The 22,209-nt window shown below is 39.4% G+C and overlaps 1 protein-coding gene across 1 annotated transcript in view; it reads left to right on the plus strand.

The window, feature by feature from the left end:
- The window catches only part of EVC2 (EvC ciliary complex subunit 2), a 59,535-nt gene extending 37,562 nt beyond the window's left edge, over positions 1–21,973 (plus strand). The window contains exons 14-22 of the mRNA XM_054391430.1: positions 574–1,035; positions 4,557–4,757; positions 6,033–6,155; positions 10,812–11,039; positions 13,449–13,660; positions 15,060–15,147; positions 20,066–20,259; positions 21,126–21,227; positions 21,700–21,973. Of these exons, the coding sequence (XP_054247405.1) occupies positions 574–1,035; positions 4,557–4,757; positions 6,033–6,155; positions 10,812–11,039; positions 13,449–13,660; positions 15,060–15,147; positions 20,066–20,259; positions 21,126–21,227; positions 21,700–21,973 (1,884 nt within the window). The remainder of the gene's footprint in view (positions 1–573; positions 1,036–4,556; positions 4,758–6,032; positions 6,156–10,811; positions 11,040–13,448; positions 13,661–15,059; positions 15,148–20,065; positions 20,260–21,125; positions 21,228–21,699) is intronic.
- Positions 21,974–22,209: the final 236 nt, after the last annotated feature.

The following is a 22,209-nucleotide window of genomic DNA, read 5'->3' on the forward strand; positions in this document are numbered from 1 at the left end:
CCACTGTCAGGAACACAGGTGAAAATAAGGGTCAGTGGTTTGCTATGTACCTCCATGTTCTGTATTAATTATGCAGTAATGAAGAGCTTTTAGAAGAACCTGCAAGAAACTAATATAACTGGAGAATCTTGTGAAGCTCCTCTGTTTAGTCTGGCCTGTCCAGGAGGCTTATGCCAAGCCTATGTAATGTGCTAACAGGTGAAACCCACCTGAGGTTCTGGGGTTGATGAGGGACATGACACAGCTTTGTGACAGTCGTGGTTTTCTGTGGATTTTCTGGCAATGTGTGGCTTGGATGACTTCTACATCATAGTTAAAAATCACATGCAAAACAAAACTGTTGAAAATATGCTGGGCCTGTGGCTGCTTGTGGTGGGATTCAAGTCACCTAACCTCAGCCACCTAGAAATCAAGGCTGGCTCCAAGAGATCTAAATGGTCTCATAATGGAAGATGACTTGCAAGTGCAGAAGCATGGAATTTTGCTTTACTGTGAAATGGATATTTAAAGAACTAGAATTTGAGATGTTCCTTCTCTTAACCTTGTTCCTTCTTTTGGCAAACGAATCAGCAGAAAGAGCGTCAGAAGGAGCAGCTGTCACTTGGAGACCCCTTCAAAACCACTAAGGAGGTTACTCACTACCTGAGCCACTGGAAAAATCTTCTAAGTGATCAAGCTATTGAATTTGAAGAACTTACTGAAAAGCTTGACTTTGAGGCCAGTGAAGAACTAAAAGAGCTTCTGTTTAGTCTAACAGACAAAACTATTGAAGAGCTTAAACGTGTTCAGTATGGGGTATTTGTGCAAGAACTGGTAAAGCTCAGTGTTCCCAAGATGTTCCTGCTGGAAGCTGTGGAGGAGCAGAAAAAAGAGATGGTTGTTAAACATGAACAGCTTGAAAGGGAAGAGCATGATAAGAGCACAGCCGCTGAAGAGCTTCTTCAGCTTGCCAGGCAGAAGCTAAGCCAAGAACTGGAAATGAGTCTTTTGGAACAAAAAAAATTAAGGAGCTGGGAACAATCAGTATTCATGCAAGTATCTCTCTCTACCCTTTTCTTAGCTGTTGCAAATAGAGATGAACTAGGAGTTCTCACACCTGTCTGGTATAATTGCTAGTGACAAGTTCTCTATTGTTCACTTGGGAATCGATTTCTCAGGCACACCCAGCATTGCAGTGGAAGTCCTGGGAAATGGTAGTTTTGAAACCCAGCAAGTGGAGTGGTTTTACATTTCTGTTCGCTCTGTGTCAGGTTTCACTTGGGCATCTTTCATCATCATTCTCAGTCTGTTCTCAGAGGTCCAGCACTTTGGAAATGTCATTCAGTGTATGGGGCCTAATTAGCCACATGTTCAATTTCAAATGTATCCCTCCCAGCTACAAGCCAAGCCTTACTCATCAGGTGCTTGTTTAAGCTCTGCCACAATATTTCCTCTTATTTCATGAATACACAGCAGTGGTGTGATCTCATCTCACAGGATCCACAGATCAGACTTGTCTGATCTGGCCTGCTGACCAAGTGCCTCTGGTGCTAAGCCCCCAGCCAGGTGTGTCATGGCATGGGTGATTTTGCAGAGTCGTTTGCTGGTCCCAGGCACACATTTTGGCCATCACTGCCTGCTACAATGTGACCTGGGGAAGGTGGGAAATTGAGTGATAGCCTTGGCACCACTGGGAAAGCTTGCTCAGAAAGAGACTATAGATGCAGTGGAGAGTCAACGTGTGTGGTGCCTCTCAGACTGGGCAGCAAGGCCCCTGAGAGATTTGCACCACTCACCTGTGTTTCTTCCCAGCTTTCAAGTGCTTTTATGACTAGTTGTTGTATTACTTGAATATTTACATTACTACATATTCTATACAAAGTCCATTTCATAAAAGGTGTTGTTAGAGACCTAGGAACATGAAAAATAGTCATCTATAGCTTCAGGGGAAGCAACTGGAAGAGCCAACTCTGTAACTAGACTTTCTGGCCCTGGAGCAAAAGTATTGGGCATGAGAAATTGAACAGAGGAAAGGCGGGGGGGGGAAGCAAGCATTAGTTAAGGTTTCTCCTTCACACCTCTTTTCTAAAACAAAACAGATTTGCACAGGCACTTTTGTCCAGACAGCATCTTTGTTAGTTTGCCTGCTGTACAGTGTCTGACCTTATAAAACAAATAGAAGAAATGTTGCCCATTGCATATTTGCTTTGTTAAAGAAAAACAGTTAATCCATCTGTCTTGTTTTCATTCTCATGTCAAGATCTTTATGGGGTTTTTTTAGCATTTTAAATGCTTTTCTCTGAGCCATTCCAGTATATTTTCTAGTTTGTCTTACCTCTTTATTGATACTGCTAGAGCAGACCTACATAAGCAGCTATGTAGATTGTATGACCCAGCAGGTGTTTCCTATTTCTAGCTTAACATTCCATAATTGTATTCCAGCCTGCAGTGTCTCCTGGCGTATTTGTTCAATGCTGTCTTTATCTACAGCAACAAATAAGCTGTTTAGGTTTCTTCCCCGCTAAAACACTGGAAAATATACCAAAAAAAGCAGAATTTTCACAACGTTCTATCAAAACAGTTTAAAATCTGTCACTTTCTTATGTTCAGTCCACTGTCAGTTTTGCTGTTTCAATGGCAGATGCCAGCTCTCCTGTTTATGATCTCTTCTCTAGTTTTCATCAGTAATTATTTTGAGTGGTAGCTTTTGATTTTTTGTTGTTTATCAGAGTGACCATGAGTTAGTCCACAGTATTTATGAAGATCATTAGTGCTTGAAGTTCTTTTTAAGCATGGATAAAACAACACTGTGATTTACTGGTTTATATGTATCTGTGTATATATCTGTGTATCACAGAATGGTAGAATCATAGAATGGTTTGAGTTGGAAGGGACCTCCGAAGGTCCTCTAATCCAACTCACCCTACAGTAAGCAGGGACATCCTCCACTAGATCAGGTTGCTCAGAGCCCTGTTGAGTCTCACCTTGAATATCTCCAGGGTTTCAACTACCTCCCTGGGCAACCTGTTCCAGTGTTCCACCACTCTCATGGTAAAGAACCTGTTCCTAACATCCAATCTCAATCTCCTCTTCTCTATTTTCAAACCATTGCTGCTCATCCTATAACTAAAAGCCCTTGTAAAATTTCCTCTTCTTGGAGGCCTCGTTCAGGTACTGGAAGGCTCCTATTAGGTCTCCCCAGAGCCTTCTCTTCTCCAGGCTGATCAACCCCAGCTCCCTCAGCCTGTCCTCGTAGCAGAGGTTCTCCAGCTCCCTGATCATCTTTGTGTCCCTCCTCTGGACCCGATCCATCAGGTCCCTGTCCTTCCTGTGTTGAGGGCTCCAGAGCTGGACACAGTACTCCAGGTGAGGTCTTACCAGAGCACAGTGAAGTGACAGAATCACCTCTCATAGGGTCATGTGGTATGGTTTTTCTTCTGAAAGTCTTCAGACAACATGAGAAATGGTTAAGTATGCTGTAAATGGTTACTTGGAGTCAAACTGCCATAATTTCTTTAAGAGAAAAACTTTATCCATTACAAACATTTTAATTTAGAATTTAGCTGTACTGTGCTGATTCAGTAGGCAGAAATAAAGATTTTTAAACTCAGAAATATTTTAGTGAAATGGTGAGATGGTATAGGCCTGTGACATACTGAATAAAAGCATCAGTCCAATAGAAAATACAATTAATATGTTTTTAAAAGAAAACTACTTAAAAATTTACTGTTCATGCTTTAAATAAAAATGCATTCTTTGGGAAGCAGAGAAAATTTGCAAACAAAAAAAATATGCTACTTTTTATTAAATACTCTTAATGAAATAGTCACAAATAAGGTGATGAGTGTAGTCTAAGGTTAGTCACAGCTGGAAGATGAATTCAGGTTTTGGCATGCTTCATTTTTAAGTCAATTTCAGCTTGACCTAAGGATCAGTTCCCCAGACCTCTCTGCTGAAAACCTTCCTTCTACCAAACAGGAACTTTGAGTGATTCAAACTGCTGCTAAAATAGATTTCTGTGTTGTTCAGACTGCTAAAAGCTTTTTTACAAAGAACAGTTGGAACCCTTGTGACTTGGTGATGAGAGGGCTTACATATATGAGTTTATTATAAAAAGATACTGGGTTTTATTTTATTTTTCCCCCTCTCAGTAGCTGTGACTGCTAAGTGCTGGGAGACAGCACAGGGAGAGTTCACAGGAAGCTTTTAGCTCTATTTTGGCTCTCAGTTTTGGGCTTACATTGTCTGAAGAGGTGGGAGGGTTCTGTGCATAGGAGAGTGCTAAAAATTGTGTATTGATATTTTTTTTTTTTTTTAAATATTCAGAAACTGTTTCCCCTTGAAAATGAAGTTTTACAGTTCAGGAAGTTCTGTATGCAGAACTGAAAGTATCTTCAAGGATCTTTTGAACATGCTGAGCAGCTCAGACCTATGTGTGGAATCGTGAACTGAAATAGGAGTAAGACAAATCAGGATGATCATTGCCATGGGAATTTTGTGTGCATGGCTCTCAGGTTTTATGTAAAATTGCCTCTAAGACTGAACAGCAAATGGTTTTCATTTTTTTTAACAGGCAGCTTCTCTGTTTACCCCTCTCACTATCACAAGAGGAATTGCTTAGACTGAGACAAGAGCTGCACTGCTGCTTCTCTCAGGTGGATAGCAGCTTGGCTTGGCCCAAGATAAGAGCAAGAACCTTGCTTCAGGCTTTTGAGGTGGAACAGAGGGATGCAGAACTGCTGAAGGTCGATCAGAATTTAGCAATGACAAATAAACAGGTGGGACCAATGTGTGATCAGTGTGGGGATGTGCAGGGGGTTCCTGGGTGCATCCACAGGATGTTAGCCTCAGCTGCAGGTGTGGGTCCATAGCTTCTCCATGGGTATCACAGCAGTGCCCACTTCTGCTGTCTGTGTGGACTTTGCTGAGCCTTAAAGGTAATTGTTTGGGTAGCAGTTGGATAAATATTCTCTTCACATACTCCTACTTGCATGTCCTCCAGCGTTCCCAAGAAGGTAACATAGATGGAAACAAGCAGATAGGTGGCTGAAATGGCTGCATTTTTGAAGAGAGGCAGATGAAATACCAAAAAACTGAGGGGAGCTGAGCCTGGCATTGAACACCAGGGACAAGTTGGGTCCTTTACAGCTCAGATTGAGTTTTTTCTGGGAGTCCCTACACAGTACTAAATTTGTCACTAAATCAAAGAAAGGTTTAGGGAGGTTTTTTAGGGCAATGACCCACAGTGTCTTGTCCACATAGGAAAGGGGTGAGATGTCTTAATTCCTTCAGTAATATGTAAAGTCTATGGAACCATAAGCTATTAAGTAGGAGGAAAAAGTGTATCCTGTATGGATTGTATCTGATACCATCATAAAAAGGAGGACTTTGCCTCTCTCAGTTACGTTTTCTAAATGTGTAAGCTAACTTGGGTTAATTGTGCTAGGAATTAACCTAGTTCAAAACCTTAATAATTTGGAAAGTACTAAAGAAGGGAAATGACTTTGCAAAAGCCTTATAGCTGAACAGATGTTATCATTTCCCCAAGAGTCTGTTATACTTAGTTGATATTCTTGTAAAGAAATAGAAAGGTCAAGAATAATTTGATTACATGGAACGGTGCCCCTTAATAGTATCATGGTTCATTTGTGATTCATATACTGTGCCTTGAAAACAATGTTGTTCCTAAATTAATATTCTTTGTTCATTTTTAACCATGCTGAGGACACAACAGATCAGCTCAAATCTTCTCTTATTGTCACTGCTAAAGCTTGTTTAAAACTCCCAGTTATGTGCTAGCAGTTTTCATGGAAAGGGTTGAATGTGTCATTCTTCTTGAAAGAAATTAAAGTCAAAATTTCCAACTTTGAATGTCTGAAAGGAATCTTCTGAATCAATAGGCAGCACCTTCATTTCAGAAATATTTTCTCAGTGAAAGTCATCCTTGCCAAATGTCTCATTCATTGGTGGACTTGCCAATAACAACAAGTAATAATATTAGCATCCTCATCTGCCTCTTGCAAATAAAGCTTTGTGTGCTCATCTTCTTACAGCAGCATAATAAAATGAAAAAAACAGGATCCAGGAATAGAAATAAGATAGATCTTCTGAAGAAATCTTTACAGGACAAAATTTTCATTTATGAAGACTTGATGAAAGATGAAAATTTGGATAAGGTAAGTTCAAATTTCTTCTGCACTGAGGTCAAACCATAAATCCTTAGTAAGTAAATAATGACAGTTTCCTGTCAGTGTGAGTAAGAACTAGATAAAAAAGACATGTAGTGTAGTGGCATGATGTATCTCTCCCTGCTCTTGCTTGTGTTTGTCAAGATGCTACATTTCAAACTTAATAGTTTCGGCTTTGTTTTTATTTTTGTGCCTTAGTTACAGAACTGATTTCATGTCTCAGTCTTTTTTCTTCTGGGGGTTTTGAGGCTTGGCATGCACATGATGGCATGACTCCCCTAGAGCCTGTAATTTCCTTAGTAAGGTTTTCGAAACATTAAATCACAGAATCATAGACTGGGAATTGGAAGGGGTCTTCAGAGGTCATCTAGTCTGGCCCCCCTGCAATAAGCAGGGGCATCTTCAACTAGGTCAAGTTGATCAGAGCCTCTAATCCAACATGACCTTGAATATTTCCAGGGATGGGGCTTTTACCACCTGTCAGGGCAACCTGTTCCCAGTATGGCTCTCTTGTATTTCTCCCTTCAGTGCTGTCATGGGTTCTGTCTCACTACAGGATGGTTGTAAAATGGTTTCCAGCTAATGCTTATGAAAGCAGCAGCAGGATGTGTTTTGTAATGCTGTAAAACAGGCACGGCAGAGAAAGAAAACTCATGGAAAAGAGGCAGAGAGCTGGGAGGCTGTGGTGAGAAATTCAAAGCCTAGTCTTGGAGGATGAGAGTGGCACTGACCTTGCTTTGAAAATCTTCAAAAGCAAGCTGTATCTACTTCTTTTGTGTTTCATAGCTGGTTTGAGCCATCATGTGAGTGAGGAAGTAGGTTTTCCGTTCTGAAAGAGTTCAGAAGAAACAGAGTGGTAAAAATACTGACATTCTTTAGTCTGTTTTCCCTGCTGGACTTAAAACCCCTAGTAATAAGACTTGCATGAGAAGTGTTTCTGAGATTGCAAGTAATCAAGGACATTTTCAGATTATTCCCTTTATTTGTAATGTTTAGGACTGAGACAACACTAGTTAGCAATTAGTCTGCACTAAATTTGTAAAGTAGAAGTCAGTGCTTCCAAGCAGTGGACTAATCATAATGCATTCACAGCACTGACAATGTTTGATGTAATTTGAGTGTTTCAGGTGGAATCAGCAGCAAATGTTCAGACTTACAGGAGCTGATTCATCATAACCAAATTACTCGGACACTCTAGTAATATCATGTCAAATGGTACAATGTCAAGAGGTATTTTATGGTCTTCTATTTGGTATGATGAAAGGCTTCAAGAATGGCCAAGGAATATTAGTGTAGAATTAGTTTATAATTTAGTTTGTAGTCAATATTTGAAGTCACCTTTTGTGTCACAGTGAAGTCACATCTGCTTGCAAGCTTTCAAGGAGACCTTAGAGCAGCCTTCCAGTACCTGAAGGGAGCCACAGGAGGGCTGGGGAGGCATTTTTACAAGGGCTTGTAGTGATAGGATGAGGGAACATCTCTGAGCTGGAAGAAGGGAGATTTAATCTATATGTTGGGAAGAAATTCTTTACAGTGAGGGTGGTGAGACACTGGAACAGGTTGCTCAGGGAGGTCATGGATGCCCCCTCCATGGAAGGGAGGTTAGACAAGGCCAAGTTAGACAGGGCTTTGAGCAAGCTGGTCTAGAGGAAGATGTCCCTGCCCATGGTGGGGGATTGGAACTAGATGATCTTTAAGGTTGCCTCCAACCCAACCCATTCCTTGATTCTTTGATTTTCACGTTCCTGTTTGCAGAGCTGTGATTTCAGAACTGACAAGAGGCAGAAAGGCACTCATGTAGCTACAGGTAGATAGTGGTTCCAGCTGAGTAATGCAACCTTTGGTTTGGTTAAGAGCAGTCAGTTTACTGTATAATGTTGAATAGATGCGGAATGATAAGGCTGAACATCACTCCCATGCATCTGGGTGTCCTGAACATATGGCTTCTTACTTAGTAATATGCAAATAATATCTAGTTTTGCAGTTTCGACCATGAGTCATGGCATATACTGAACGTAGCATAGAAACCTCCTGTTACTTGAAGAGTTTGACAAAAGTGTGTTTAGTCATCAGTGTCATCTCTTTTGGCTTCCAATTCAGCTACAACTGAAATCTACATTCTTGTGTCCCCTTGTAAGTGAACTTGAGTTGTCAAACTGCATTTCCATCCTTATTCATTATTCATTTTACTGGGTTCAAACTTACACTAAAGGTGATCACTCATTTACTCATTTACCTATTCATTATTCATTCAACTATCCCCAGATTTCATATATGTATAATTCATTTAAAATCCTTATGTCTGAAACTGAGCCTCCTATGAAGAAAGAAGCAAACTTTAATTTCATTTGTGTGCACACACCTGTCAAAACATCTCTGTGTAATTTTTGTCTGAATTTTTGAAGCTTTGTAGGACATCCTGTTCCTAAACCACAATGGCAGCTTTCAGATATTACATGCCAGTTTTGTGTCATATAAAGCAAATCATACTTCAAGACCATATTTTCCTCTTCTTTGAGATCCTGTAAAAATGTGTGTCTTCTGGCAGGCAGTATCTTAGACCTGTAAATAATAGCTGGAATAAAAGAAGGGCCAGCTCCTCAGTGTGTGCATAATGTCATAACTCATTCAAGCTAGTAGTGTTGTAATAATTTCTGTTAGATAGGAAGCTATACAAATAGGTTGAATAGGGAACATCACATAGATTCTAAACATTAGTTTTGCTGAAAATGAAACTTTGCTTCTAGTCAGGAAGGCTGAATGATTTTTCTTTTCCCATTCCTTGAATAGGTACTATTGTAGTGAAATCATAACACAAATCATTTATTCTCATGTGGCAAAAGCATTGCTTGCTCTTATCCATCTTAATTTTCCTGCTTTTAAGTAAACTCAAAATTCAACATTTCACAAATTTCAAAAGGTGACTTTTGACATTACTTACCCAACTCAGTTCACAGGCATCTTAAAGTGATGTCAGCTCTGCATCTCAACAGCTAGATAGCAGCTGTTGCCAGCTAAGTGTCTAGCTGAATTGGATAGAAAGTCTTTCCCTTCCTTCAGTAGGTATTTTGTCTGCTCTTTGTTAACATGTCTTCCATTCCATCCTCTCTTCAAGAGTCACCTAAGAGTGCAACAACTTTCACCACTGAAAAGAGGAGTGAGGGAAAATTAATGGAAACCTCACAACTGAGATGTTTAAAAATTGGACAGTCAGACAATATGGCTCTGAAAATTGCTAATTGCTTTTGGGAACATTGTCTTGTGTCACAGCAATCAGTAGCATAACAATTCAGCTTGAGTCTTATTTGAGAAATTAGTCTTGGGCACAGACTTTTGAAGAAAGATGATAATGATGATATTATAATAATTGTTGTTTTAAACATTTGCCTTGGCACTGAGATGTTTAATAGCCTTGTTTCTAGACCTTAATCTGATGTCACTGGCTCTTACCTTGAAATAACACTTTGGATTTTGAAAATAAATTTGCTTTGGTGAGATAAACCAAACCAACCAACCAAACTCTCCCCCAAAAAATGAGTCAGGAAGGGATTGGCTGTCTTGTGCAGTCTGTATCAAAGTCATGATGTTCTGTGGTAGTTTTTATCTTTGATTTCCAATCAGTACTGGTAGGATGGGAACTGCTGGACTGTGTCAGTAAAAAGCATTCTACAGAAAATAAAAGGCCATGAATTTGCTTCAATCTGTTTCTTGCCTGCCTGCAAAGAATGTAGAATATGGATGTAACAAAATAGTATTTTAGCTGTTAGTGTTCATTTTTTTTCCTACTGAAAACACGTAAACAAGCAATGGATATTTGTGGATCTATCCTAAGGAAACTGTCATCTGCTTTTTTTGAAATAGCACTGGAAGGCAGCTCAGCTCATTTTCCATAAACTCCCAGTTTTGGCCATCTCTTTTGCTTTTCACTGGACATCTCTGCCTCCCATGCACTAAAATAGCAGCTTACCTTTTAGCATTTTGGTGACTATATTCCCCGAATGATCTCTGAGCTGAATTCTCCTCCTAACTGAAATATCTTGTATGTTTATTTGTAACCCATAAGCTTGCTTACTATTTAGTGTCACACATCTACATTATTCAAGATCAATTTATTCTGTTAGCAGGAATCTTTTAAGATGGAAATTTGGTAAAGATATCAGGATAGTAAATCTTGCTTTTACTTAGTGTCTGCAGGATGATTTGTTACTCTTGTGTTGTTATTGGCTGAATTCACATTAGGAGGAAATCTGTCCTGAAGGTCACCTTCTATCTCTGGTATTCAAGGACGTTCCAGATGATATAATGGAGCCTTTGGAGAATATCCCATGAGCATGAATGAGAATATGACCAGCATATGTGGTTCCAAATCACATTTTAAATGTAGCTGTCTCTACTGGATAACAGAATTTGTATTGATACACAGTCACACTTAGCAGGTCCCTTATTGATAAAAGTTACAGAGAAAATTTCTGATAGAAGCTTGAAATTCCATGATAAAAGCACTGTTAAAGCAGTGTTTCACATTGTAAGATAACAGGATTGATTTCTTTGCTGTTTTAATCCTGCTTGATAATTACAGAGTAGTAAAATCTTGAGCATGCATGTGAAGTTTTCTGTTAATCTTGTTATCTTTTGGTGTTCTAGGTTAAGTACAAGGTGCTGCTTGAGAGAGAGCATCAGCTACGTGATCTGGAAAATAACCTTGGAGAGCATGTTGCTTCTTTAGCCTTTCAAAAGACTGTTAAAAAGTCCAAAATGCTGGAGCTATATAGTGCTGCCATAAATGTACAAGCTTTACTGTTCGAACAGCTGAACACATCAAAAACCCTGTCAAAATTGGAATGCGTTCAGATTTTAGAAGCTCATAATCCTGTAAGTAATGAAGTTGTGAAAAGGAAAATTTCCTGTTAGGGCACAGTAACTATCACAGTAGCTAATTTGACTTTGATCTAGCTGTGCTGGTTTGCAGCTCCTGGTGGTCTGTCTTTTGTTTTCACAGAATCAGAGTATCTTTCGTTGGAAGATCATCCAGTCCAACCTTCAACTCAGCACAGCAGGGTCAGCAGTAAACCATGTCCCTAAGCACCAGGTCCACATGCTGGTTAAACACCTCAAGGGGAGGGTGACTCCACCACTGCCATTGGCAGATCATTCCAATGTTTGAGAACCCTTTCAGTGAAGAAGTATTTCCTTATATCCAGCCTAAACCTCCCCTGGCACAGCTTGCAACCATTTCATCTAGTACTGTGGCTTGCCACCAGAGAGAAGAGGCTGCCCCCCTCCTGTCTCTGACCTCCTCTCAGATAGTTAGAGCAAGCGATGAGGTCTCCCTTCAGCCTCCTCTTCCCCTCTTCTGTGGTTTTCTGCACTGTAATACACTCAGTAAAAGAAATAAAGAAAGGATTAGAGCCAGGGAAAATTGCCTATTATTAATTTTTATTATAGTAGCATTCAGAGGTCTACAGTCAACAAAGAGCAGCATTTTGGTGCTTGATTAATAGTAAAGTTTTTTTGTTCACAAGAAAGAATTGGAAAGTGGTTGTGAGTCAAGACTTGAGGTAGTTTGTAAATTTTCATGACTGTGTTACAAAATTGTTCATGGTACAGTTTTTAAAGATTCTATGTACAGAATTCTACCTGTCCATCTACCTCCGAGCACACTCAGTGCAGTTTACACAGTAGAAACTCTGGAAAAGCCTCTTCCCATCATCATATTGATTATGTACTTGGTATGTGCCACATTTCTAATCTTTTTTTAATACTTCAGTGCTGTGTATTCATAAGGATTTTTTTTTTTTAATCTGCTATTTGCAACCATCCAAGTGAGGCTTGGAAGACCAATGAAGTAGAACAAACAAAATGGATTTTTGAGAGCAAAACCTCTTTGCTAGAGGGCATCATTAGACAGCTATTGCTGTGAAAACTCTTGGTTAAATTTTAATGCTGTCATCTCTACAATTTCTCTTAGAATGGCAGTTAGAATGCTTATATGCTTCCAATTTTGCTTACATTTGTATTAAATCTGTAGGAAATAGTGAAAGTTGTATTTAGGTGAAGTATTAAAACAATGTAACCTGGAATTACTTACTGTTATGGAGCAAGTATAAGGGGACTCTGCAAAGAGGTTGCTGATAGCTTCTCTGTTCTTGAACAGATGAAGAAAAAGGATTGAAAGACAGAAGGGAGACCTAAAGTATCTAACACTGGATCCTTTATTCAAAATGCAAGAACACAGCTGAGCTCTCTCTTGGGGGAAAAGCTGCATTACTTAAAGTGCCTGTTAGACTTCGTTTACAGGGACTAGTCATCAAACCTCTCTCTTTCGCTGTGTTTTTGTCCAATTTCTTTGTTCCACTGACTGGCAAATTTTAGCACCTGTTACTTTAAAACAAATCTATCAGATTACACAGGATTCCTTAATGCTGACACCATCAGTCAACAAACATGTCTGGCTATCTGTCAGCTTGCTTCATCCTCTCAGAGATAAAAAGTCAATGCTTGGTTTTGGTGTTAGGAGAGTGGATCTAAGCTCCAATGTCAAATCTTACTGACCAGGGAGTGTGCAGTTACTTAGAGACAACATGCTGCAATGAGTCTGTAGAGTGAATATATCTGATAAGGTGGAGGAATAGGTTGAAATCTGGAATTTTATTTCAGGTGCAGGTTGGGAAGTAGGGCAGTGAGATACTAAGCAACTTAAAACTTGAGGTCAAGCAACAATGGCTTGGAAAATTGGAATATGAAGCCTTTCTAAGGTCTAGTTTGACTCCAACCAAAGAGAGCTCCAACCAATGAGGAATACAGTCTACTTAAGATTTTGGGTTTTAGCTTCTTGGGTTTTAGCCTTTTGAGCTTTAGCCCTTTGATTTTTAGAGCATTGTATTTTAACCCTAATTTTGCCACGATAACTGTGAATTATGGTCTGTTAACTTCAAACCTCTGTTGATTCAGTATAGCTAAAACTGATCAGCCTGAGTTTATCAAGGTTTTTCAGGGGCTTTATGCTGCTTATAGATGAATTTGTTTCAGAGAACGTCAGCCTCTAGCACAATGAAAATTGTCACATATGATGCAGCACTGTTCTGGTAGTCATAGCATGCAAGTCATGTTTGCTGAAGCTGTGCAGCGAACTGAGAAGTGGAATGACTGCAAGTGGCTGGGAGAACAAGAAATGAATAAGCTAATATCAGAAATTCTGATACCATCTTTATTCTTCACTCCAAATTAAATTATGCCAAGTGAAATTACGACTTTTTATCGTTACATGTTTTGAACCTCTAGGAGATTGAAGAACTGGACAGGAAACTGGAGTATGAGATGTTCAATAAGGAGTCAGCTCAGCAGCAGCATCTAATGAGTAAGCAGAGGTGGACCCTGGATGGACTGGAACTTTCAGGTGAAGCTGTGGAAGCGAATGCAGACAGACAGGTGACAGCTCTACTACAACAGGCCATGAATAAGTGTAGCCACTTCATAAATCTGCACCAGCAAAGGTAAGTGCTTTGCTCTCAGGTTTAGTCACTGCAGTCCTTATAGACCATAAGATAGGACAAAGAGCAGGCTGAACGTTCTGCTATGTTGGGAAGGGACTGCATATCTGTATTTGAACAGTGCAGCTTTGTGATGTGACCCAGAGCATATCTGAGGAGTCTTGAGAATATGGAAAAAAGAAACATGAAATAATAATAATAACTTAGTTGCACATAGATTGTGATATGATACATAGCAATCACCATTTCTTGATGAGCATAGTGGGAAATAACAATACTCCTTAGCAGCAAGAAGGAGAAGAATTTTAATCCTGTTCCTTCCATCTCCAAGAACAGAGGTTTTGACTTCAGTGGAACCTGATCTACTGGGTCAGAGAAAGTAGCTGAGACAATTTAAACTGAATTTCCTTCTCCACCGTCACACTGTAGACTGAATTCCCTCTCAAACAATCATTTTTGATGGAATATATAAACTCTTCTTCAGAGACAGGCTCAATTCCACTTTTCCCTGGCCAGTTTTTAAGTAAAAGTCTCAGTGACAAAAGGAGAAGAAAAAAAAAAGTTTCATGAGAAGTGTATAGAAATATCTGTTGTGGAGGTTGCCTTGTTAAAATGAGGGATAATTTGCAAAATTGGAAAATATTTCATTGCATTCATTAGGGTTGCAGGAGTCAGAAATTACATTTCCATGTGCATTGCACAGTGTTAAAAGCATGCCACATCTCAAGGCAAGATGCTGAGAGGGTGCTTTCTATCACAGGGAGGCTTTTCTGTGAAACAACTGATATAGTTAAAATGGCTTTGATAGTCTTTGAGTGGAGGTACTGCAATCTTAAGCATGTTGTAATTCTCAAAGGGCTGCAGCTCTACTCGATGTAGGTTAACAACTCTCCTGTTGCAGGAAGCCTTTAAAGAAACTGTAAGCAGTCTTCACTATTTATCTGAAAAAAATGGTGGAAGAAACAAGTTTTGTACTTTTCTCAAATGGCAGAAGAATGGCTTCATGATTTGGTCCAGAAACGAACAAAAAAAAAAAATCACCAGTAGTGAGGAAGTTAACTGTTTACTGTTATATTCTAGCAACAAAAAGATCCCCAACTTGCCATAAAATGTGGTGTTAAAATTTGAAGAGGATGGAGACAGGCTGAATCATGTTGCTTTGGAGCCATTCCAGATTTAAATTTGGTACAAGATGGTAGCCTTAGATTCTGCTCTGATGTTTGCTTGGTGGTTCAGAGGGAAAACAGAGGAGAGGTTGGCTTAGTTTAGAAGTTATGCTGCTCACCCAACTTGGCTGACAGAAAGATAAGTTTCCTGAACGGGTGACTTTCAGATATTGTTTCCTATCACACGGTCATTGCCCTTGGGCAGAGTTCAGTGTTAATTCTGTCTTTCACTTCAGCTTGAGAGATGAGCAGTGGAATTGTGCAGTGCTGGAAGATCTCCTGGAAAATATAGAAATGGATGCGTTTTGGGCACTTTATAGTCAGGTAAGCATGAAATTGAACAAAGCTTCCAAGTTTAAATTACAGCTGTATCCAGAAATCAGCTTTTCTTGCTTTTTTGGGAACTCTTGCAGATGTACTTGGACCCAGTTCTGCTAATAGTCTCTACCAGTTCTGCTCTTTGGAGCTGGTATTGTCATTCACTTGCATTAAATCTAAACTACTTTCAGCCTTTTGAATGTTACTGAGTTACACTTCTTTTTGTTCACTTACAAATCCTTTCCAGGGGCTGTCCTATTGCGTTTCATTCTGTGGAGAAAACTAAATTGCCTAAATTTCTGGTCTCCAGACAGATCTACAGCCTGATTTTCATGTAATGAGGCAAGGCTTTTGCTTAGGCTTTAGTCAGTGTTAGAAAGGATTTGCACTGATAGTGTTACAATACTAAATGATAGAAGGACTGCTAGTTACATTTTCTAGTATCATTACTCATATTGTTTTCAAAAAGAGCATCACCTCTTCAGGTAATTTGCTGTTTGCTGGCTGCCCGTCAGTTTCACAGAAGGTGTTGAAAATCAAAATCAGTGTTGTCCCCAAATTTTGTCTGCAGGTCTTGGTTGAGATAGGCATCAGGAAAGAGATTCAGTGCCACAGCTTTTACCATTCAGGTACCTTCTCTCTTAGGGGCTGGCATGGTTACAGTTAGCTGTATCATGAATTGAGAGCTTAAGAGGTCAGCCAGCCAAGGAGGGGCCACTTAGACTAGAAGTCTGTCAGCTTCTGTGTCTCAGCTTGTTTCTGCTCAGTTTTCTGAACTCTGTCCTCTCCTGATTTAGATGTCTATTTGAGGTCAGATGCTCTCCTGTGTATTATACCTGTGTTTGGAGTTTCAGCTGGAAGCTAGCACATATTTTAAGACCTTTACACTCACTTGGGTAAGGAATTTCCCTCAAGAACTCCTAAAGCTTTATTATTGTCATGGCTTAACCTCAACTGGCAACTAAGCACCAGGCAGCCACTGATCCCCTCACCCCTAGGGGAATAAAGAGGAGAATTGAGGGGGAAAAAAAACAACTTATGGGACAAGATAAGAACATTTTAATAATTGAAAATCAAACCTGAGAAGAGTCAAGTGATGCACAATGCAATTGCTCACTGGCAGTTCAAAGACTTCCAATCTCTCTTTCATTTGGAAGTTTTAATCATATTTATTATCAGTCTGACTACAATTAACCATGAATGTGCTGGTTTTGCCATGTTATTGTAGCTTTCTGTCCTAGAAAGTTTGGTGGCTACTGATGCTTCTCATCCTGCATTCCCAGAGATCATACTGCATGTCTAGGAAGAAGCTTGTCCACAGCATGGGTAGAAATACTGCTCCGGTTGCTGACAATATTTGTCTGCCTGTCATTGTCATTAGGTTTCTTTGGCACAGATACATTGTGAAAAAAGCATCTGAACAGCATGACATATGCAAGTTGAGAGATTAACATCATTGTTTTTCAGATGACAGATGCATGCAAACAGAGTATGTGAAAATTTTCACAGCTCCAAGCCCTCTTAGCAGCCTAGCAGGTGAACACTGACCATTGATAATTACAGATTTGGTATCTTGAAGACACTGCTACTGTCACCTCACTGCACCTGAAGAACTAGACATGCTGTCCATTGTATACTTGAGGGACTCTGCTTTATGTTTTGCTCCTAAGTTTCCCTGAAGAAACAATTAATTTGTGTAAATATGCATTAGATACACCATTGAAGTTTTTGTGTTTATACTTAGTCATAAAAAAACGCAGTCCAGAGATATTTTGGGACATAGTTTCTTGAAATTACACAAAACCTTTCTTTTTTGTTTTCTATTTTCTCTGCAAGTACAATAGAATAATAATTCCAACAATAATTCCAAATCTGACTTCTCTTAATTCAACTGTAAAGTATGTGCTTAGTGGAATAGTAATTTATCAATCAATTTAAGGCTCACAGTGTAACATGTTCCTACTTTTAGATATCCTTATCTTGTGAGTTAATACAGAAACTGATTTTTAAGTCTTTTCCCCTCCTGTTTCCTTAAAATGTATAGAAGACATTATATTGGTAACTGTGAGGAAACTATAGCTATTGTACCTCTGTATCTCACATTCCTCCTTTGCTCTAAAGAGGATTTTCCCCTTTAGATTGGTTTTCAGAATTGTGGATGTAGACCTCTCTGCAAAACCAGATAAGTTTTACTTTCCTGCGTTTCATGTTGCAGCTTACATCTTTATGGAGGCAGATCTAGGTCAAAAAAAAAAGATTTGCTTGAATGATATTGAGTTCAGGATCTCAGCCTCTGGCTGAGAAGTTACTTTTAGATAAGCTCAGAGCTATAGCCCCAGGTGCACTAGTTGCATTTTAGAGACAACAGATGATGCGGGCAGACTGTCGAAGTAAGCTGGAGGTACAGCATGGATCAGATTCATTGATTCTTGCAGTTGTTTAAATAAACATTGCTCAGTCCAAATACTTAATTCTCCTGTTTGTAAACTACAATTCATTCCTGTTTTTATTTTGACCAATTCAGAGAATACAAATGAGGCTGTTGGTGGCACAAATAGCATTTGAATCCATTAGATGTTACGAAAAAAATGAATTTCTGCTCTTTGTGGTACCATACTACAAGAAGAATCAAACTCACCCCACCCTGGAGGGCTTTTGGTCTGCCTAATGTGACCATTCCTCTGTTTTCATGCACATTCACCTGTCTTTCCCACTTCTGCAAGCTGATCTGGGTGGCTGTGAGTATCTGAAAGCACTGCTCAGTGCTGGTGCATGGTCACACATCAGCACTCCTTTTGCCATACTCCTGCTAGATGCACCTGGCTGGTGGGTGTCTGTGCCACTTCTGGTACTGTTGATAGCACTGTGGCACCTTGCAGGTTACTTAATTATGAACTCTGCTGCATTAGAAGAGCATTAAGGGTTGCCTCTCAGCCCAAGTCATCCTTGATGTAGAAAGGCAAGGGTCAGAGTGGAGAAAAGAACATTTTAAAGAGGAAACTTACAGAGGAGAGCAGTGCTGAAGTCGTGACGTTTCAATCCTCCACATATAAATTACTGTTAAAGACAATTCAGCCTAAAAGGCAGAATAGGTAACAGAAATGTGTCTCTTTTTTTCTCACTTAAATGTTTTTTTTCTTTCTAAGTTTCTCTAAGAATACTTTTTAAAGACCAGAAGTACAACACAGTCTGTGTACAACTATAGGAATTAAACTTAGGTGTCTGTATTAAGATTTAAGCTTTTATTTACATTCCTCTCCAGAGAAGAATTAAATAATTTCCTGCTCTGAGTAGCCCCAACAGGCATTTTTTTTCGTAACTTTGGTGCTTGTTTGGGTGAAAATATTGGATATTTTAGATGCCATATCAACTAACTAACCTCTCATCAATCTTAGGATTTTGTTGTTCGTTCTAGTATCTCAATGGTTTCCATGGAAAACCTGTAACAACAAACACTGAAGAACCCAGGAAACTCTAGGAAGTGACTCCTTTTCCTGCTATTTGGAGAGGTGTTCTTTACTCAGAGAATGGTTGTGGGAAAAGGAGATTGACTGATTGACTGATTTCTTTATTTTGTATGGCCATCTGAATTCAGGTTAGGTAAGGCCACTTTGAGGGTGATTGCTTTGATTTTTACATTTATTTAGCAGAAAGAATTGTCCTTTACACTGTTTTGGTGAAACAGCTTCTTTCAAAGTAGAAGATTCACTTAACACTCAGCTCTCTTAGGTGCATTTGCTCCTCTGAAATTTCATCATGCAAAAAAGAGGCAGCTTTTGACATTTTTGAATCCACTGCAGACACAGAAATGGGACGTCTTGCTGCATAGTGGGAGCTTGTGGGGGTTTTATGTGACATGTGCTTTGTATTCACCTGCCCCATCAGTGATTTATAGGAGGGTCTACAGAGCCAAAGTGGCTCAGCTGTCATCAGCCACCCTGAAAGTCTGGCACATTTTGCTTGACCTTGGCTACCTAAGATACGTGAATGGTTTGAACAGACAACAGCAGCAATTTCCTTGTATCTGAGGTGTTTACCTTGCTTTAATTTGCTCTACTCTCTTCTTTCCACATAGTCCTCAATATGTTGTAGATTTTTTGTATTTGATATGCATGAAAAAATCTGCAGAAATAGCTCTGAGGACACAGTAGTTTTGACAGCAGAGCAGAAAATAACAAGAAGATTTTGGTGTTTGGAGGGGGAGGCAGGAAATGGGACTAGTTGATTGTCTAGGGAAGACCTACATTTGAATTTGGCCTATTTGAACACTATGTGAGTACACTGTACCACTGTCCTTTGGGCCAGAAAAAAGAGGATGTTTGGAAAACACCAAAACAAAACCAGATGTTTCCTTCACCTCTCAGCAAATGTTGCAAGCTGTTCTCTGAGTGTTTCGCAGAATCTGGTGTGAAGAGAGGATGAACCTTGTTGAGTGGTTGAACACATGCTCAGCCATGTCAATATGTCATTAGGATTTAGAGGCTATTTCCCTCCCCTAATTTTACAGACTAAAAAATGCTATATTGCTTCATTGCTATCTTGAAAGGATTTTGTTTTAATGGTACAGTCCAGAAATTAAATTAGCTAAACCTTAAGTGCTAGAATATGGTCACATTATGATTTTTCAGACCAAAGAGCATCAAGTACACACCTTAAGCACCTACACTAAGATGAACTAGTTTTTTAACATTTACATTGCCTCTGTCCAGAATGAAATGGACAACTGTTGATATTTATGGGCTAGTATGGTAGAAACAGTGAACATGGGACTATGGCCAAGTGACACCAAAACTGTCATCACTAGCATGCTTTTCAATAATATATTTTTTTTTGTTTCCAAAATGAATAATTCTTTAATGCTACTAATGGAAATTTGCTAACACATTTTCAGTGTTGCATTTATCTATCCTCATTAATCCTCCAGGAGCTCCAGCTGGCAGGTTATTTAGCTAAAGTGATGAGGGTACCAATGGGGATGTTGCACAGGATTCTGAACTTGTTGCTGCCCTCCAGTCCACAAAGTGAGGTTCTTTCTCTCCTGGATTCCATCAGTAAATGTTCAGGTGGTGTTGCTGAAAATGAAAGTCACGCAGATGAGTCAGGCAGCTGTAAGAAAAAGTAAGTGATATTTCACTTTATTGCTTAACATATATAGGTATTTGCTGGGCAAGGAGATCAACAGCAATAGAAAAAAAAATCAGGTGCATAAGTTTCCTGTTTGAAATATTTTTGTGGAGTAAAAGTACTTTGAAAATGCTACCTTATTTTGTGAAATGCTTTGGCTATAATAAATTGATCGATTAATAAATTTTACAACTTTATGAATCTAACAGCTATCTTATAGATTTATAAATTTTATTCTGATAATTTTCTTTCTGTTGACTTTACTTGGAGTGTATTAAATTATTTCCTATACAGCTTTTTGTACTTATAATATTCACAGGATGCTGGATTTCAGGTGTCTACAGCTCCTGAAGATAGAAAGGAGGTCTTCCTTCCTAATAAGGGGTTTTTTAGCCTTCCAGATGCCTGTCCTTTTGTAGTTCATTACCAAAGTCCCAAGTGACCACTGTTTTTGCCTTTACTCACAGAGTCAGATAGTCTCCCAGGGTCTTTATCCCTCCTGTTTATCCCCATTAGCACCAGCTGGATAGCTGTGCATTGAGAGATGCTCCCGAGGACTCAGTCTCACGACTCCCTGCCAAGACATGGGAAGGAGAGGAAAGCAGATGTTGTGGCACTGGGCCCTCTAGTTGTCAGATAAGAGCTGACAAGGAACAGACAAGGGTTGTTGGAATCATGCCCTGAGGTGTGATCTTAGATGATTTAAATGATTGGTGGCAGGGCAGCAAAAATACTTGCATGCTCTCACTGACTGTGTTCGTGGTATTGCTGACATGGGTTTGGTAGCTGAAATCAGAAGGAGGAGGATGTGTATTTGGGGATTTGCTGCTGGGATTTTTTTTTTTTTCCCAATCCTTCAGGAAGAACCAAGAGTTCTGGCGTGCATTGGAGAACAAAGTAAGGCAAGATTTGATTAACAGAAGTTTGGGAAAGATCCCTTCTCTAAACCAGAGAAAAGACAGGTAAGGAGAAAGCAGGAACAAACAAAAGTGATTTTTTTAATATTTCATTTACTCTTCAAAGATTCCTCTTAGATCTGTTAGGAAATAAGTCCATTTGCTGACACTGTTCTGCTGTTTGGTGCTTATCTTCCCTAAAACATATTTATATATACTAATCGACAATAGTAAGTGCTTAAAAAGGTTTTCCACAAAATTCACACATTGTTTGTGTTCGTTGCCCATCTTCCCTCTGGTTGTTTAGTATGAGGTTACCTTCCCTTCTGCAGTTTTGAATCTTACTAAATGATAGGTGAATTATCGGGGACTGGAATGGAAATCACAATTCTCTCCATTGAAACATGATTTTCTTCAGCTTCCAAAGTCCCCACTTCTATATCAGGTTATGATACAGGAATTTTTGCTTTTATGGACCAAGTTTTCACTTTTCAGTTGCAAGTTTTCACTTTCCAATTCAAATTTTTCATTATTGCAGCATAATAACGAAGAAGCAGCTTGCCCTGTTGGAAAAAACATCGTTCATTCATCTTGGATGTTCGCCTACACATCTTCCTATGGAACATTCTGCTCCACCTGTTCCTTTGAGCACTGCAACTGTGGAAGCCATTGAGCTATTAGACACAGGGGAGAAGGTGTTTTTGTTCCGGGAGCTGAGTGAGCCAGTGCTTGCTTTGCATAATTCTCCAAGGAAAAAGAAAAAGAACTTTCTTAATTCCAAAAAAGCTGCTCGTGCAAATACAGACTCATGAGGGCACCTTCCATTCAAAGTATCAGTTAGGGAAGAGGAAGTTATGTAAAACTCAGTAAAAGAATGAGGAAGAATGAATGAAGTGTGCAGTTTAAATGAGACGTGGATTGCTTGGATCTCATTCATCTGCCAGTGTAAATAGCTGTAATTGTAGACTGTGCCATTAGCAGTGTGCATTCTGCCTTCTCGATTCTTGTCAGCTCATGGTGCAGTAGATGGAATCTCTGTTTTATGATG

This window comes from Indicator indicator, chromosome 23, assembly GCF_027791375.1.
Source record: "Indicator indicator isolate 239-I01 chromosome 23, UM_Iind_1.1, whole genome shotgun sequence".
NCBI lineage: Eukaryota > Metazoa > Chordata > Aves > Piciformes > Indicatoridae > Indicator > Indicator indicator.